Raw genomic sequence first — 17474 nt, 5'->3', positions numbered from 1 at the left:
GCCGATGACGTAATGTCACTCGCGCTTGCCCGCAGCTAATGTGAGCGAGCCTAGAAAGCGACGGAAGTGGGGGGGCACGTCACTTCCTGACTGACACAAGAGGGAGCGATGAAGTGAGTTAACTATAATGGGTTTCTTATTTTCTATAGTTTTAACATACTGCGTGTAAGTATAAAAAGAATACAATGCAGTTCTGAATGTTAGAGTGGTGAGATTACTGACGTGGCAGGTGTGTTCTTTTTTTTACAACTATACTGACCCTGTTATTTACAGCGGGGCGGTAGGTGTAGTATTATTATTATTATTATTCTGTTTAGTTATGTTTTTAAGGACTACGTTTACCAGTGTTTCTCTGCTCGAGGTTCCTCCTATCGTAAACTAAAGCGTGCTGCTTATAGAGTTATAATCTTCCTAAATTATTGGCCTGCTTCGTTCCCAGCTGCCAACAAATACAGTTCCATCCTTACTTTAATGACTTCTTTCCTTGTCCTTTAATAGAGGCCAATGAAAACGTGACCTAAAAAATATTTATGGCATAGCCACCCTTTAAGTATTCATTTTCAGCATTTCCTATAATGCTGATGCTTATTGTGGTGACAGTACAAATTATTTTCTATGTGGTACAAGTACTTGTGTTTACAATGTTCTGTAATAATTGTGCATATGTGAATGTATCCCGTTCTCTTTTTACAGTCCTCTAACTAAGGTGAAGCTGATTAATGAACTAAATGCCCGTGAAGCAAGTCTGGGTGTGAAAGATTCTGTATCCTGGCATCAAGACTACAAAGACAGTGCATGGATATTTATAGGTAATTGGACCATTGATTTAAAGGCTATTTCATGGGCAGGTGTGGACAATTCCTTCATTATTTCATTATCAATGAAGCAGATAATGTATGTGAATGATTTTGCTGTGAACAGACAACATGCGGTCAAAGGAGCTCTCCATGCAGGTGAAACAATCCTTAAGCTGCAAAAAAACAGTCTGAGAAATTGCCACAATATTAGGAGTGACAAAATCTACAGTTTGGTACATCCTGAGAAAGAAAGCACTGGTGAACTCTGCAATGCAAAAAGACCTGGATGTCCACGGAAGACAACAGTGGTGGATGATTTCAGAATTATTTCCATGGTGAAGAGTAACCCCTTCACAACAGCCAAACAAGTGAACAATACTCTGCAGGAGGTAGGCGTATTGATATGCAAGACTACCATTAAGAGAAGACTGCATGAAAGAAAATACAGAGGGTGCACTGCAAGGTGCAAGCCACTCATAAGCATCAAGAAAAGAAAGGCTAGATTGGACTTTGAAAAAAAAAAAATCTAAAAAAAGCCAGCACAGTTCTGGAAAAACATTCTTTGGACAGATTAAACCAAGATCAACCTCTACCAGAATGATGGCAAGAAAAAAGTATGGCAAATGTGTGGAACAGCTCATGATCCAAAGTATACCACATAATCTGTAAACATGGCGGAGGCAGTGTGATGGCTTGGGCGTGTATGGCTGCCAGTGGCACTGGGACACTAGTGTTTATCCATGATGTGTCACAGTACAGAAGCAGCCGAATGAATTCTGAGGTGTTCAGAGACATACTGTCTGTTCAAATCCAGCTTAATTTCATAATACAGATGGACAATGACCCAAAACATACAGCCAAAGCAACCCAGGAGTTTATTAAAGCAAAGAAGTGGAATATTCTTGAATGGCCAAGTCAGTCATCTGATCTGAACCCAATTGAGCATGCATTTCACTTGTTGAAGACTTCGGACAGAAAGGCCCACAAACAAACAGCAACTGAAAGCCGCTGCAGCAAAGGCCTCGCAGAGCATTAAAAAGGAGGAAACCCAGAATCTGGTGATGTTCAAGACTTCAGTCTGTCATTGCCAGCAAAGGGTTTTCAACCAAGTATTAGAAATTAACATTTTATTTTCAGTTTTTTAATTTGTCTAATTACTTTTGAGCCCCTGAAATGAAGTGATTGTGTTAAAAAAAAAAAGCTTTAGTTCCTCACATTTTTAGGCATCTTTTTGTTTAACCAACTGAATTAAAACTGAAAGTCTGCAGTTCAACTGCATCTGAGTTGTTTCATTTAAAATTCATTGTGGTAATGTACAGAACTAAAATTATAAAAAAGTAGTCTGTGTCCAAAGATTTATGGACCGAACTGTATTTGTGCCTATATAATGTACAATGTTGAGTTATACACTTGTGCCTATATAATGTACAATGTTGAGCAAAACACTTCAAGGAACTTAGCTTCTATGTAGTTCTACTCAATTCTGTTTCCATATCTTCTTCCCATAGGAGGTCTTCCCTTTGAGTTAACAGAAGGAGATGTGATCTGTGTCTTCTCACAGTGAGTGTTCTTTTTTTTTCCAGATGAGTTTTTTTTAATATATGAGTGGGGATATAGAACTTTAAATAGATTCCTAAATATAGATCTTTTGCACACTAGTGCTTAGTTTTAGCCTCAGTAAATGCCTCTCTCCTGTGTCTTTGCAGGTGGCATTTCTCACAGTGGGCTGTAGATGTCACTGCACACATCTTGGTTTAAATAGATCACCACAGGCACAGTGTTTGGACAGGAACCATATGAGATCATATACCTCCACAACTGTAAAGAGGGCATGGTATAAGACACACACAAAGACAGGCACTAGATCTTTACACTTGCAGACCGATTAACAAAGAGCAAATGCCTATTTTAACTCTTCATTAATGTACAAGCATGTCTTCCTGGAAAACGAGAACTATAAAGTGAATAAAGTATAATAAACTACAGTGTAATAGCCATTGTCCTTTCTCCTGGGAATAGGACAACCTATTATCTGACTTGTAGCGGGTAGGTTTTCATATTATATTCTACAAGGTTGAGCCTAAAGAGTTTAGTTGCTTGTCCTGCTTCAAGTGGTGACTCATTTAAACTCAGATGTTTGCACTGGCATCATGGCTGGTAAGACAATCAATTTTCTCGTGTCTACATTGGAATCCCAGGCACCATAAAGCAATAAAGATTCTGCAGCTGGATAACACTATTAACTCCTTTTTCTGCTCTAGGCTTTCTCTTCTGCACTCTTCCCTCAGATCTTTAGTTTCTTTTTAATAGGGGTGCATCAAATCTATAAATTAGGAATTCATTCAAATACCAAATTCTCCACAAAATATTTGGCTGAAAACCAAACTGAATCCAACCCATACTTTGCATATGCAAATTTGTGAAATATCAAAATGCATCATCTGTGAACAAAAATTTGTCATGTTTAGATCTTCATAGCTATAACGGTCTTTAAGGAGATGGAATTGTTTCAGCTGAACACTCAGCTACTTGGCTATATCCTTGAAAAAGTTATGAGATTTGACCAAATTTTTAACCAAATCAGGTTTTGGAACACTGGCCATCCTTCTGTTTTTTTGTTCAGCTGTTTTTACTTGCCTTAGTACTTCAGTTGAATTGAAGAAGCCACTCGGATAAGTGGTGAAGTGTTTGCAAGAATAACTCGAAATGTCCAGTTGCCTTTGACATAATCCTACTAGATCAGGGGTAGGCAACCCGTGGCTCTTCATCCTGCTTGCTGTGGCTCGGTCTTGCGGCTTTGCCTGTCATGTCATCTACACAGCCCTCGCACTTGCTGGCGGCTTCTTGAGTGTGAGACCGCGGTTAGCTTACTGTGGCCGCTCACTCAGGAAGCTGCCAGCAGGTGCGAGGGCTATATAGTAGGGATGCACCGAATCCACTATTTTGGATTCGGCCTAACCCCCGAATCCTTTGCGAAAGATTCGGCCGAATACCGTACCGACTCCAAACCCTAATTTGCATATGCAAATTTGGGGTGGGAAAGGGAAAACATTTTTTACTTCCTTGTTTTGTGACAAAAGGTCACCTGATTTCCCTTCTTGTCCCTAATTTGCATATGCAAATTGGGATTCGGATTCGGTTCAGTCGAGCAGAAGAATTCGGCCGAATCCTGCTGAAAAAGGCGGAATCCTGGATTCGGTGCATCGCTACTGTATAGACGTCCCAGGAGTGACAGGCAAGACCGAGCCGCAGCAAGATGATTCATTATGGTCCTTACTGCAGTCACACACTCAAGACAAGAGAGGGAAGAACAGCATGGAGCTTCAGAAACAGAAGTCACATTAAATAGATGAGAACACTAGCATTTAATAGGGCTATTCAGTGTTTCAAAGTAGGCCTACACATACACACTGCACTTCTGTTTGTTGTATTCTGTTGTTGTAACAGTTAAAATTAAAAAAAGCTGTGTTATGTTTTGCGGCTCCAGACTATTTTTCTTTAGTGGATGTGGGGGGCAAAATGGCTCTTTTGAATGAGAATCTTCATTCATTCAGTCTGGCAGAAATGTAGTTGATACATTTCTCAGCAGCATCTGTGGAATATTAGCAACTATTGTATCAATTCTAACAGCTGCCTTTAACGGGGTTACAACAAAGAAATGTATTAACTAATATATCAATTTGCTGCTTCAGAAAGACAAGGTGAAAAATTAAAACGTTAAACTTCAATATTAGAAAAATGGCCACAAATAAAAAGTCAATGAAAAAAGTATTTATTTCTGGTGAACTGAAACCAACCACTTAATAAAGTGTTAGCAGGTGAACAACCCCTTTAATTATGTTTTCCTGCACTTTGCTTAATTGCTGAATATTCTGCAGGTATGGGGAGGTTGTAAATATTAATCTGGCCCGTGATAAATCTTCAGGCCGTTCTCGTGGATTTTGCTTTGTGTGTTTTGAGGATCAGAGAAGCACTGTATTGGCCGTGGATAATCTCAATGGCATAAAGGTAATAAATAACACGTTGCTTAATTAATATGATTTAGACAAGCACAATTCCCATTTATGTTTTTATGCATGTGAATGCCTTCTTTTGTTTTGATTAGAATGCAATATCATTGATTGCCATGAATTAGACATACTGGATACCATTAACATTTACACGTGTTGTATTTACTTACCTTTTTGTGGGCAACTAGAAATCGAGAAACACTTGGTCCCTTTGGTTTACCCTCTAGTGATACTTTATTTAACTCTTTCCCTGCCAGCCGTTTTGTCTGAGATGCGAACATCTACTGCCTAGCAGTTTTTAGACATTTTGTACTCTTTCACTTTAAGGGCCTTTCCTGGGGCGGTCTTTTAGTTTACCCAGTAAAACAATATATTGTTTTTTTCAGGACAACCTGAACTTTCAAAATATGCATGAACATAAAAAATATAGGCTAAGTGTCTAATAAAATGAAAAAAATCATGTTTCACAAAGAACAATCACATATATCAGAAACATCATTTATTTTATGTACGAGAACACAGACGATTTGGAAAGGTCTATGTCTCCTGAATGTGGCAATACCAAATATATATAGTTTTATGGAGATTTCACACTTGTATAGATCAAAATCTCTAAGCAGTACACTACCAAATTTCCAAAGCACCACTCCCCAAACGGCATACTTCTGATTTCAAGGCCAAACATTCCACTAACAATAGGTTTACCCTAGAAAACTACCCATTATTTAGAACAGATTCTGGTGAATCAAAAATGGGTAAAAGTTGGGGCAAAGTTTGAAAAAAGTACGTTCACTCCAGAAAACCATATATTTTTGGAAAGTACACATTCCCCGAATCCAAATTGGGTATGCATGTCTTTCTACTCCAAAGCACCAAGCTGCAAATCTTTCCTAAGTTTGGCAATTTTAGGGACATTTTCAAAAATCACCTCAAATGTCCACCATGCAGCATCGTATGTCACACATACTATTGAGTATCAAGATAAATCAACCTAAATATGATACCCAAAATGTATAGGTGTACCTAAGCACGTAGCATATAAGGGCCCCAAAATGAAGACCCAATATGGTCTGTCATTTCAGGTGCTGCAAAATCAACACATTTACCGTATATACTCGAGTATAAGCCGAGTTTTTCAGCATCCAAAATGTGCTGAAAAAGTCTACCTCGGCTTTTACTCGAGTCAGTGGGCAGTAGCTGAGATTGCAGTCACTTTTAATCATTCCTATACCAACAGTTCGCTTGGGGAAAGACTGCAATATTACACAGCGCCCTCTATTGGTTATATGAAAGAATAACAGTGACTGCAATATCACACAGCACCCTCTGTTGGTTATATGAAAGAATAACAGTGCGCCCTCTGTTGGTTATATGAAAGAATAACAGTGACTGCAATATCACACAGCGCCCTCTGTTGGTTATATGAAAGAATAACAGTGCGCCCTCTGTTGGTTATATGAAAGAATAACAGTGACTGCAATATCACACAGCACCCTCTGCACATGGTAGTGGGACAGTGGGACAATGCACACCGTAATCCATTTGGCAATTCTCTGTCACCATCAACTTTGCAAAGAAGTCTGGTTGGTCGCTTTGGTGGAATGTGCGCTGCTGGGAGACAGGGCTGTAGTTGTGTCTAGGCTTATACTCGTCAATACGTTTTCCCAGTTTTTGTAGGTAAAATTAGGTACCTCAGCTTATACTCGGGTCACTTATACTCGAGTATATACGGTACATCATTTTGGGGGGGCGACAAAGGTAGAAAAAAGCAAGTTCACCACAGAAACCCATATATTTTCGGAAAGTACATATTACCCCGAATCCAAATTGGGTATACATGTCTTTGTACTCCAAAGCACCAAGCCGCAAACTATTCCTAAATTTGGTGATTTTGGTGACATTTCCAAAAACCACCTCAAAATTTCCACCCTGCATGTCCCACATACTTTTAGGTATGAAGAGAAATCACCCCAAATAAAAAAGCCTAGGGTCTTCTGAACAGTTTGATGCCCAATATGTATTGGTGTACCCAAGCACGTGGCATATAGGGGCCCCAAAACGAAGACCCCCCATATGGTCTGTCATTTCAAGTACTGCAAAATCAACACATCGTTTTGGGGGGCAAAGGTAGAAAAAAGTAAGTTCACCCCATAAAACCATATATTTTCGGAAAGTACACATTCCTGTGAATCCAATGGGTATGCATGTCTTTCTACTTCAAAGTACTAAGTCGCAAGCCTTTCCTAAATTTGGCGATAAAAGCAATGGTTTTTACATTTATGAAAATTGCCTAAAAATATTGCAATTGGCCGCATTTATCTCACCCAATTTCTTAAATACAATTGTAAAACACCGTAAATATTGATGCCAAGGGTCTACTGAACAGTTTGATGCCCAATATGCATAGATATACCAAGGCAGCTGGCATGTGCAGACTCCAAATAAAAATAGTGAATGAGTTTTCTCCGCTGCTGATTCGCCTTCTGTGAACAAAGACCCTTGACTTAATATTATGTGCCTCAAGACCCTCCTAACAGCAAAGACCCCTCAAAACCATATATTTTTGGAAAGTATACATTCTGACGATTCCAACAAAGATAAAGACGTATTTCTACACCAAACTACCAAACTGCAAAGCTTTTCTAAACGTAGAGGTTTTTACAACATTTCTGAAAATCGCCTAAAAATGTTGCAGTTTGCCCCATTTATTGCACACAATGTTTAAATACAAAGAAAAATCACTCTAAATATGGACGTCAGAGGTCTAATGAATAGTTTGATGCCCAATATGCATAGATTTACCAAAGTATGTGGTGTTTACAGACTCCAAATGAAAAACGTGCATATGAATTTTCACAGTAGCCAATTAAGCTGCAGAAAGGAGAGCCCTAACTGTGCGTTATGTGCCGTAAGACCCCCAAACTGTAAAAAGACCCATAGAAAACCATATATTTTTGGAAAGCACATATTCTGGTGGATCAAACTAAGTAAAATCAATCTTTCTATACCAAAGCACCAAACAGCAAAACTATACTAAAGATACATAAGGAACAAAAATTGCAATAAAACCAAAAAAATCAAGTCAATCAAGTCAATGCAGTAAAAAAAAATAATTCTTCCAACAGCGTAATTAGTGGCAAAATCAATTATCCAATAGTCAGGCTGACAAAAAAACACCCAAAAGATAACAGTACAATGAATACGTAAAAAGAAAAAAAAACTATGAGTTTTTGTGTATAAATGTTTGTGCACTAATAAAAGTTGTCTGAGTGTGCAAATACATGTATCTAAGTGTAAATAAGTACACAAAAGGGACCAAGTGTGCTAAAATAAAAAAAATATACCAATCTTTACTAAAATGTGTGTATAAATGTACTGTAAGTACAGGTAAGTGTGTAAAAAAAAAAATGTGCACTTACCGTTTTTGGAGCAGGAGGATCGCTGGAGGAGTCCTGGCAGTGTGTCTGCAGAGTTGTTGTGCAGTAGGAAGTGCGTGGGTGGCTCTGCAGGCAGGAAGCAGGTAAGTAGTAGCAGACGCTCCATGTGATGCGTCTGCTACTTTGAAGTCGGATCTGCGACAATCGAGTCGCAGATCCGACTTGACAGCCCCCCAGCCTTGTTGCCTAGGGGGCTGTCTTCTCTTCCCACTCTCTGCAGCAAAAGCCGCCGAAGCAGAGCGAAAGCTGAGCTGCTCAAGAACGTACCATGCACATTCTTGGCAGCCTGAGCATTTGCCTGCCAGTGCCGTATGTGCTTAGCAGGCAAAGGGTTAAAGCCACAGATAGGATTCCCAGGCTTGAACCTTTCAGTCAACCCAGCACCCCTTGAGTATTTAGTCTTGTTTTTTTGTCTCTGGCCCTAATTATAGCTCTCTGGGGGGGGGGATTGACTGCAGTGTGTGTGGGTTAGGAAGGGAGAGCAGAAAGGAGAGGATGTTTTTGATTGGCTATGTGACTGAGAGGCGTTGGACTATGTTTTGGTGTTAAATATTTATAGTGTGTGTTTGTAATTGAGTATTATTTGTGTGTAGGGGGTGGGGGTTAGTGCCACAGCAATATTTCCCAAATCACCCATGGAAGACAATTCACCAACATGGGTTAATCCCGCCTATCAGGTCACTGGACAGGAAAGTGTTAACTATAGGTTTAAATACTCTGGTCCTCCCAGCAATCCTCGTCTAGTAACAAGCTCCAGGAGAAGGGAGGGAAGTTGGTAAATGCTGCCATGGAAGTGACTTGGAAATAGAAATTACGGTGAGTATGAAAAACTTTCTATATTTCCCAAGTCACCCATGGCAGACAATTCACCAATATGGGATTTCCCCAAGCTTAAGAAGGGAGGAACCATAGTCGATCAATCAGTTGACAGGCAATGAAATTCCTAAGGATCTGAGGGCTCATTCTACAAGAGCTCATCTGCAAGGCTGCTAGATGGGCATCTCCCTGTACCTTCGTGATTTTTGTCTCAAGATGCAAGATTTGGAAGAAAGATTTTGCAATCTGTTGTTTATTCTAAATAAAAAGTTTTAAGGGTTACATTTAGGTCACAGAAGCTAGATACCCGCAATGCAATCTCCACGTACATGAATTTTCCTGACACCTGCAGGGGACAGTTATCTAGATCCTCACTAGCATTGGCGGGGTCAACTAAAAACAGCGTCGATTTCAAGGGATTTACTCTTAGCCCTGAAACCTTCCCGAAACTTTCCGTCAGGCTAATAAGTTCTCTTAGGGACTGTCCTCTATCCCCAAGATATACCAGAGTGTCATCCGCATATAACAGAATTTTGTCTTCACTTGCACTCGTCACCCAACCTTTCATACATGTGTTTTGTCTGACCGCTGCAGCAAAGGGTTCTATGGCAATTGCAAAGACCTTGGCAACATCTAATGCCGCCACTGCTCGGCCCCCTTTAATTAATCAAGCAACGGGAATTGCTAAAGTTGACCCATCCACCCCATTGTGGCACAACACTAAATTGGGAGGAGTGGCTGAGCTAACACACCCACAATGCTGGATTGACAAGGGGTATGTACCATAGCAGATGTATGGGGCCACAACAATCCTCTTACCTTCCCAGAAATGAGAACCAGGTGAGACATACTAACTTCCCAATGGCTATTCTACATGAGGCTCAGGAATAAGCTAGTGGAATGGCATAGAGGGAAATCATCAGAACTAACCACACACCCGGTCATTTCTTTGTTTAACAAGGATAAGTCCCAGGGCATAATATGCAAGGTGTACAAAATTATGACTGAATATAGATCTGAGGGGAATCCGTTAAAATGCAGAGACTATTGGGAGAGGGACCTTACCTTGAAGCTCTTACAGATATACAGTGGGAATCTGCCCTTAAAGGAGAAGGAAAGCTACAGAGGCATTTTATTGCCAATAGATTAGCTGCAATAGTGCAAGCTAGAATGCTATATTTATTCTGTAGAGTGTTTTACCATACCTGAGTAAAAAGCTCTCAAAACTCTGTTTGTTTAGGATAGGAGCTGTAGTAGTAATGTGGTGTGACATCACTTCCTGCCTGAGTCTCTCCCTGCTCTGGGCTCAGATTACAGTAGAGAAGGTAGGGGGAGGGGGAAGAGGAGCAAACTGAGCATGCTCTTGCCCAGGGCAATGAGGTTTAAGATGAAGGCAGGAAGTCTGATACAGAAGCCCATGTGTACACAATAGAAGGAAAGAAATGCTGTGTTTCTTTTGACAGGGGACTCAGAGCAGCACTACTTTGGGGGTTTACTGGTATATTTAGATGGACCTTTCTGATAAGACTTACTTAGTTTTAACCTTTCCTTCTCCTTTAAGGCCCCCAGAAAAGTTTCATTTATCCCTAGGCACAAAATGCTGCTGCTATACCTGCTCCATAGGGCCTACTATACGAGGAGCATGTTAAAATGTATCCAAATATACCACCTCAATGCCTCAGGTGTAACCAGGCAGAAGGAGACTTACTGCACACCGTCTGGAGTTGCCCAGCACTGCGGGTGTACTGGGACAAGGCCCTGGAGATACTAGTTGAAATAACAGGGTGTGACAGTCTAAATGATCCTAAACTCTGTTTATTGAATGTACAGACAGGTTTGGGTGTAGAATCCCACATATCCGTATTCCTAAGTAAAGCTCTATTTCAAATACGCAGATTGATTACCCTAAACTGGAAAGAGGCAACACCTCCAGGAGTTGACCAATGGGTTACAGAAATGGCTAACCTTGCCAATACAGAGTACCTGTTGGCAAGTCGGAAGGGCTGCCGGGATAAGTTTCATAAGGTCTGAACCTCTGGCTACGGAAATTTCCCCCACAACAGTACTGGTGGTCTTAAAATTTTAGACAGGCTTAATTGGAAAATAATAAAGATAAATAGAGGCATGTTGAAGTGGGTTAAAGTAGTCCTTTTATAGATTCTTGAATTGCAAACATGATGTACAAAGCATATGTATAACCTGATGAGTGTCAATGTGTTGTATAATTCTGTCAAAGTTCAATAAACTTACCTGAACAAAAAAAAAAAAAGTTTTGGTTGATCAGCAATGGTCCCTCCCTTCTTAAGCTTGGGGAAATTCCATGTTGGTGAATTGTCTGCCATGGGTGACTTGGGAAATATAGAAAGTTTTTCATACTCACCGTAATTTCTATTTCCAAGTCACTTCCATGGCAGCATTCAACGACTTCCCTCCCTTCTCCTGGAGCTTGTTACAAGACGATGATTGCTGGGAGGAGCAGAGTATTTAAACCTATAGTTAACACTTTCCTGTCCAGTGACCTGATAGGCGGGATTAACCCATGTTGGTGAATAGAAATTACGGTCTGAAAAAATTTCTATATTTTTCCACTTAAAGGGGTTGTTCACCTTTAGATTCAATTTTAGTATTATGTAGAGAGTGATATTCGGAGACATTTTGCAATTGTTTTTTTATTATTCAAGGTTCTTAATCAACAGCTCTCCAGTTTGAAATTTATGGTTGCTTGGGTCCAAATTACCTTAGCAATCATGCATTGATTTTAATAAGAGACTGGAATATGAACAGGAGAGGGCCTGAATAGAAAGATGAGTAATACAAAGTAGTAATAAAAATTTCTAGATTTTACAGAGCATTTGTTTTTAAGATGGGATCAGTGACCCCATTTGAAAGCTGAATCAGAAGGCAAATAATAATAAAAATAAATAAATAAATAATGAAGACCAATTGAAGCGTTGCTTTGAATTGGCAATTCTATAACATACTAAAAGTTACCTTAAAGGTGAACCACCCCTTTAATTAGTCCGTTCTGGGGATTTAATATCTTGATTATAATGCCTCCTGTCATTTTTGTCACTGTTTTCATACCTGCATAAGAAGATATTTTTTCTTTAAACTTTTTGATTTTTTTTAGGATTTCAATTGTTTTAGTTACAGTAAAATCTTCCTTATGGGAACTGATATGAATATCTATATCTAATATAAGTAATTCAAAAAACAATTGGACTTGCTGAGTAGTTATTGAAGTTTTACTACTCATCCAAGCAGCTTCTTCAATTCAACTGACTGGTGTGGAAAGTTCTCGTCTTATAGACTCTTCCACTAATCCAATCAAAATGGCACATTGTAAATCTTCAGAGAGGTGACATCTGATATTCACAGAGGTGTTGATTCTGTGTAGTTACTGTGATAGGATTACCAATGTGTCATGGAACTCCTAGAAACAGGTGTTACTTGTGAGAGTTGCATGAATGGATGGATGTGTGAAGTGTTCTCAATCTGCTAGGGTACAGATGTTAGAACAGCATTGTATGTAACAGACCGTTGCTTTCGATTGTACATACTTCAAGTACAAGGACCTTTTTATAGACAGAAACATGGCTGTGCAATGGGTTCTACAGTCTCTCCCATTTGTAGCTAACTTGTACATGGAGGAAGTGGAAAGAAGGGCCTTACTTACATTCCAGGGAATTACACCGAGTCACTGGTTCAGATGTGTGGATGACACTTGGGTTAAAATCAGATCCAATGAAGTGGTGGCCTTTACAGAACACATTAACTCAGTGGACAATAACATCAAGTTAACAAGGGAAGATGTCCACGGGAACAAACGTGCCTTTTTTGGACTTTTAAACGAAACATAGTCATCCCATATGTAGCTGGAGTGTCGGAGAAACTCGGCAGGATTTTCAACAAACACCACGTCCCTGTGTTTTTCAAACCTAGCAACACACTGAAACATAAACTGGTACACCCAAAGGATCCAGTGCCTGAAGAAAAACAAAGCAATGTGGTATATGCAGTCCAGTGTAGTGAGCAGTGCACAGATTTATACATTGGGGAGACAAAACAACTGCTCACCAAGCCAATGGCTCTACAGGGCAAGACTCGACTGACTTTCTACACTTAAAAGATAATGGACACTCCTTTGAAGATAGCAATGTCCAAATATTGGATAAAGAAGACCACTGGTTTGAAAGAGGCGATTCATGCCTTCAACACCACCTGTCTGCTACATACAATGCTGTTCTAACATCTGTACCCCAGCGGTTTCAGAACACTTCACACATACATTCATGCAATTCTCACAAGTGACAACTGTTTCTAGGAGTTGCCTGACACATTGGTAATCCTATCACAGTAACTACACAGAATCAACACCTCTGTGAATTTCAGAATCCTCTCTTAAGAGTTACAATGTGCTGTTGTGATTGGATTAGTGGAAGAGTCTGTATGCCGAGAACTTCCCACACCAGTCAGTTGAACTGAAGGAGCTGCTCGGATGAGTAGTGAAACGTCTTCAATAATTACTCAGCAAGTCCAGTTGTTTTTTGAATTACTTATATTAGTAACTGATATAACCACTCCAACACCACCACCAATGATTAGTGATATAAAATGGTTTTCCCTAAACATTCTTTTCCTGTTACCAGGAGACTGTATTTTAGTCATCCTTATTGTGGGACAAAGGGAAAATACAATTAAATATCATTCTGATTGACCAGTTAAAGGGGCGCACAATCCGTGTAGATCATGTTGCTAATTACCGTCCTCCGAAGGATGCAGAAGACATTGATGAAATTACACAAACTCTTAGAGAAAAAGGATGTGCGGCACGGACTCCATCCCCAACGTCATCCTCACAGGATGAAGAGGAAGAGCCACCAAGGAAAAAGAAAGGTGATTTCTAATAGAGTCAGCTTGCATTCTAAGCAGAAAGTTATATATAGTTTATTATAGGTATGGGATCCGTTATCCGGAAACCCGTTATCCAGAAAGCTCCGAATTTACGGAAAGGCCATAGACTAAATAAATCCAAATAATCCAAATTTTTAAAAATTATTTCCCTTTTCCCTGTAATAATAAAACGGTAGCATGTACTTGATCCCAACTAAGATATAATTGAAGAAAACCCAGCCTTTTGGGTTCATATAATGTTTACAAGATTTTCTAGTAGACTTAAGGTATGGATCCAAATTACGAAAAGATCCATTATCCGGAAAGCCTCAGGTCCCAACCATTCTGGCTAAACGGTCCCAAAGCTGTACATGTAATTGAATTGCTTATCCCATCCCACCCTAAAAGAAAAATCATGATTATGTTTCAATGAAACAAGGGCAGGATCCTAAAGTATAATATCTTAATCTACAGAACTAAATATAACCTTCCTTCTATTTTGTTTCACCTATCATGCCATTGTCTTATCCCCAGCACCAACCAGTGATGTTTGTAGGAGCCATGGTGCTGTGGTGTCCGTATTTTTATTGCATTTTCCAATGTTTTTATTATTCTATGCTTAATGAGTTGGTCTGTTTACAGCAGCCCTGTTACATTATATTTAATGCTACTACTAAACTAGTTTTGTTTTTTAATAAACAGATAAAAAAAAAAAAAAAGATAAAAGCAGGAGGAAAGAGGGAGAGAGCAGCAACAGCACTACCAAATATATTAAACAGGAACCTGTGGATTCTGCCTATGACAGAGCCAGGACAACGGAGAAGGTTTCCAAGGTGGCACCAGAAAACTCTAGAGCCTTGGAGGAAGATAGAGGCTCTCGCAAAAGGAGTAACAGCAAAGGTGCTTCTCAGGATAAGCATAAAGAACAGCACAGGCAAAAAGAGAAATACAAAGAGTGTGAGCAGCAAATGCCACGAGATAGGTACAGAGAGCAGCAAGAGCAAAGATCAAAGGGAAGGACCGAAAGAGGCAGAAGGGTGTGATTAAAGGAACAGTAACACCAAAAAATTTAAGTTTTTTTTTAAAGTAAATACAATATAATGTACTGTTGCCTTGCACTGTTAAAACTGGTGTATTTGATTCAGAAACACTACTATAGTTCATATAAACAAGCTGCTGTGTAGCAATGGTGGAAATTGAAAAAAGTCTATATGGCACAGGTTAAATAGTGGATAACGGATAACACCATTATGTTCTACAGAGCTTATCTGCTATGTAACCTGAGCTTTTTCTCTTTTGTATGGCTGCTCCCAATGGCTACCCTGCAGCTTATTTATATAAACAATAATAGTGTTTCTGAAGCAAACACAGCAGTTTTGCTAGTGCAGGGCAACACTGCATTATATTTTTGTTACTTAAAAACACTTTCATTTTTTGATGTTGCTGTTCCTTTAAGAGGTAGAGATTCTGTGGTTAAGGACAAGTTGTTATTTTTTTTTTAAATCTCTTTTTTATTTAAATTTCAATAAAACCGATACAGTCACCATCTGCACACTCTTAATGTAGGAGAAAAAAAAAAGGAAAAGAGCTTGTACTTCTCTTTCATACTGATGCCTTACGTCTATTACAGTTTGGATTTGGAATAAGTCTGCCATGTGGACCACATTTCTGTATGCTTATCTATTTGGTCTGTTAATAAAGCATTTAAGTACAACAGATTTTGTGTAGTGTTTATTCGTCCTTCTTATTCGTGAGATTCATGATAGAGTTTTGCAGCCATTGTTTTGCTAAATTGATCCTCACAGCTGCTAGAATCTGAGATGAGAGTTTATTTAACTCATTGGTAGGGAGTGTTAGGCTAATCGAATATCTTTTTGTAATGGCTTCTGAAATACTGTATGTATTAATTTAAAAACTTCTTCCCAGTATGAATTTGCAGTTGGGCATGTCCACCAGGTATGTATAAAATTACCAATTGCACCACATCCTCGAAAGCACATTGGAGACGAGGAAGGATTTATTTTGTGCTTCATTTCAGGAGTGATGTACCATCGTGCCAGTACTTTATAGGCCGATTCTTTTATGGCAGTATTGGGGGAGATCTTAGAGATGGAATTCCATATTAAGGTCCATTCTTTTCGTGAAATTTCTTAGTAACATAGACACACGTCCATCAAGTTGAACCTTTTAACTTTTTTTTTTAACCTGCCTAACGGCCAGTTGATCCAGAGGAAGACAATAAACCACATCTGAAGCCTCTCCAATTTGCCTCAGAGGGGGAAAAAATTCCTTCCTGACTCCACATCTTCACAGCTCTCACTGTAAAAAAAACCCCTTCCGAATATTTAGGCGGAACCTCTTTTCTTCTAATAGGAATGGGTGACCTTGTGTCAGCTGGAAAGACTTACTGGTAAATAAAGCATTAGAGGGATGATTATACGATCCCCTTATATATTTATATATAGTTATCATATCACCCCTTACGCCTCTTCTCCAGCGTGAACATCCCCAATTTGGCCAGTCTTTCTTCATAGCTAAGATTTTGCATACCTTTTTACCAGCTTAGTTGCCCTTCTCTAATACAATAATGTCCTGTTTGATAGATGGAGACCAAAACTGTACGGCATATTCTAGATGGGGCCTTACCAGTGCTCTATAAAGTGGAATAATGACCGCTTCCTGCCGTGAATCAATGCCCCTTTTAATACAGCTCAAGACCTTATTTGCCCTTGATGCTGTTGACTGGCATTGCTTGTTACAGCCAAGTTTATCATCTACAAGGACTCCAAGGTCCTTTTCCATAATGGATTTACCTATTGCAGTCCCATTAAGGGTATAAGTGGCTTGGGTATTTTTACATCCAAGGTGCATGACATCCCAGGTACATTTATCAACATTAGGGGGCAGATTTATCAAGGGTCGAGGTGAAAATTTGAATTAGAATTTTCACGTTTTTTTAAGTGGAATTTGACTAGGGAATAGTTAAAATTCGATTTGAGTTTTTAAAAAAAGATTTAATTTGATTTTCTATATGCATCATGTACTGGCCATTTAAGAATCCAAATTCTACTATTTGCCACCTTAAACCTGCCGAATTGCTATTTTAGCATATGGGGGACGTCCTGGGATCAATTTGGAGTTGTTTGTAGCCTTCCTGAAAATTGGGGGGTTTTTTTGGAGGAAAAACTCTAATCGAATTCAATTCGAGTTTGCGGGCCAATCCCATTCACCAGAGTTTGAAAAATTAGATTTTTTTTGATTGTTCCTTTTTTTATTAATTAACTCCCATGAACTTGAAATTTCACCCTTGATAAATCTGCCCCTAAATCTCAACTGGTGCTTAGATTGCCACTCAAGATCCTGCTTCAAGGATGCAACAACCTGGATGGAATTGATTGGACTGAATATGCTTGTGTCATTGCTTACAATACCCACCTCTTATTAATGAACAAGTGAAAAATTGATCCAATACAGAACCCTGTGGGACCCCACTAAGAGTCTTCTCCAAGTAGAGAATGTAC

The 17474-nt window shown here is 39.3% G+C and overlaps 1 protein-coding gene across 2 annotated transcripts; it reads left to right on the top strand.

Annotated features, from left to right (window-relative positions):
* The first annotated feature begins 81 nt into the window (after positions 1–81).
* On the top strand, positions 82–15669 carry rbmx2.L (RNA binding motif protein X-linked 2 L homeolog). Of its 2 annotated transcripts, none has more exon segments than NM_001086444.1 (6): positions 82–113; positions 694–809; positions 2306–2357; positions 4676–4805; positions 13782–13956; positions 14656–15669. In NM_001086444.1, coding segments are annotated over 6 exon segments (819 nt in total). In that variant the 5' UTR covers positions 82–108; the 3' UTR covers positions 14997–15669.
* The last annotated feature ends 1805 nt before the right edge of the window (positions 15670–17474 follow it).

This window comes from Xenopus laevis, chromosome 8L (genome assembly GCF_017654675.1).
Source record: "Xenopus laevis strain J_2021 chromosome 8L, Xenopus_laevis_v10.1, whole genome shotgun sequence".
Lineage (NCBI taxonomy): Eukaryota > Metazoa > Chordata > Amphibia > Anura > Pipidae > Xenopus > Xenopus laevis.
This window is presented reverse-complemented; position numbering and strand designations above follow the sequence as displayed.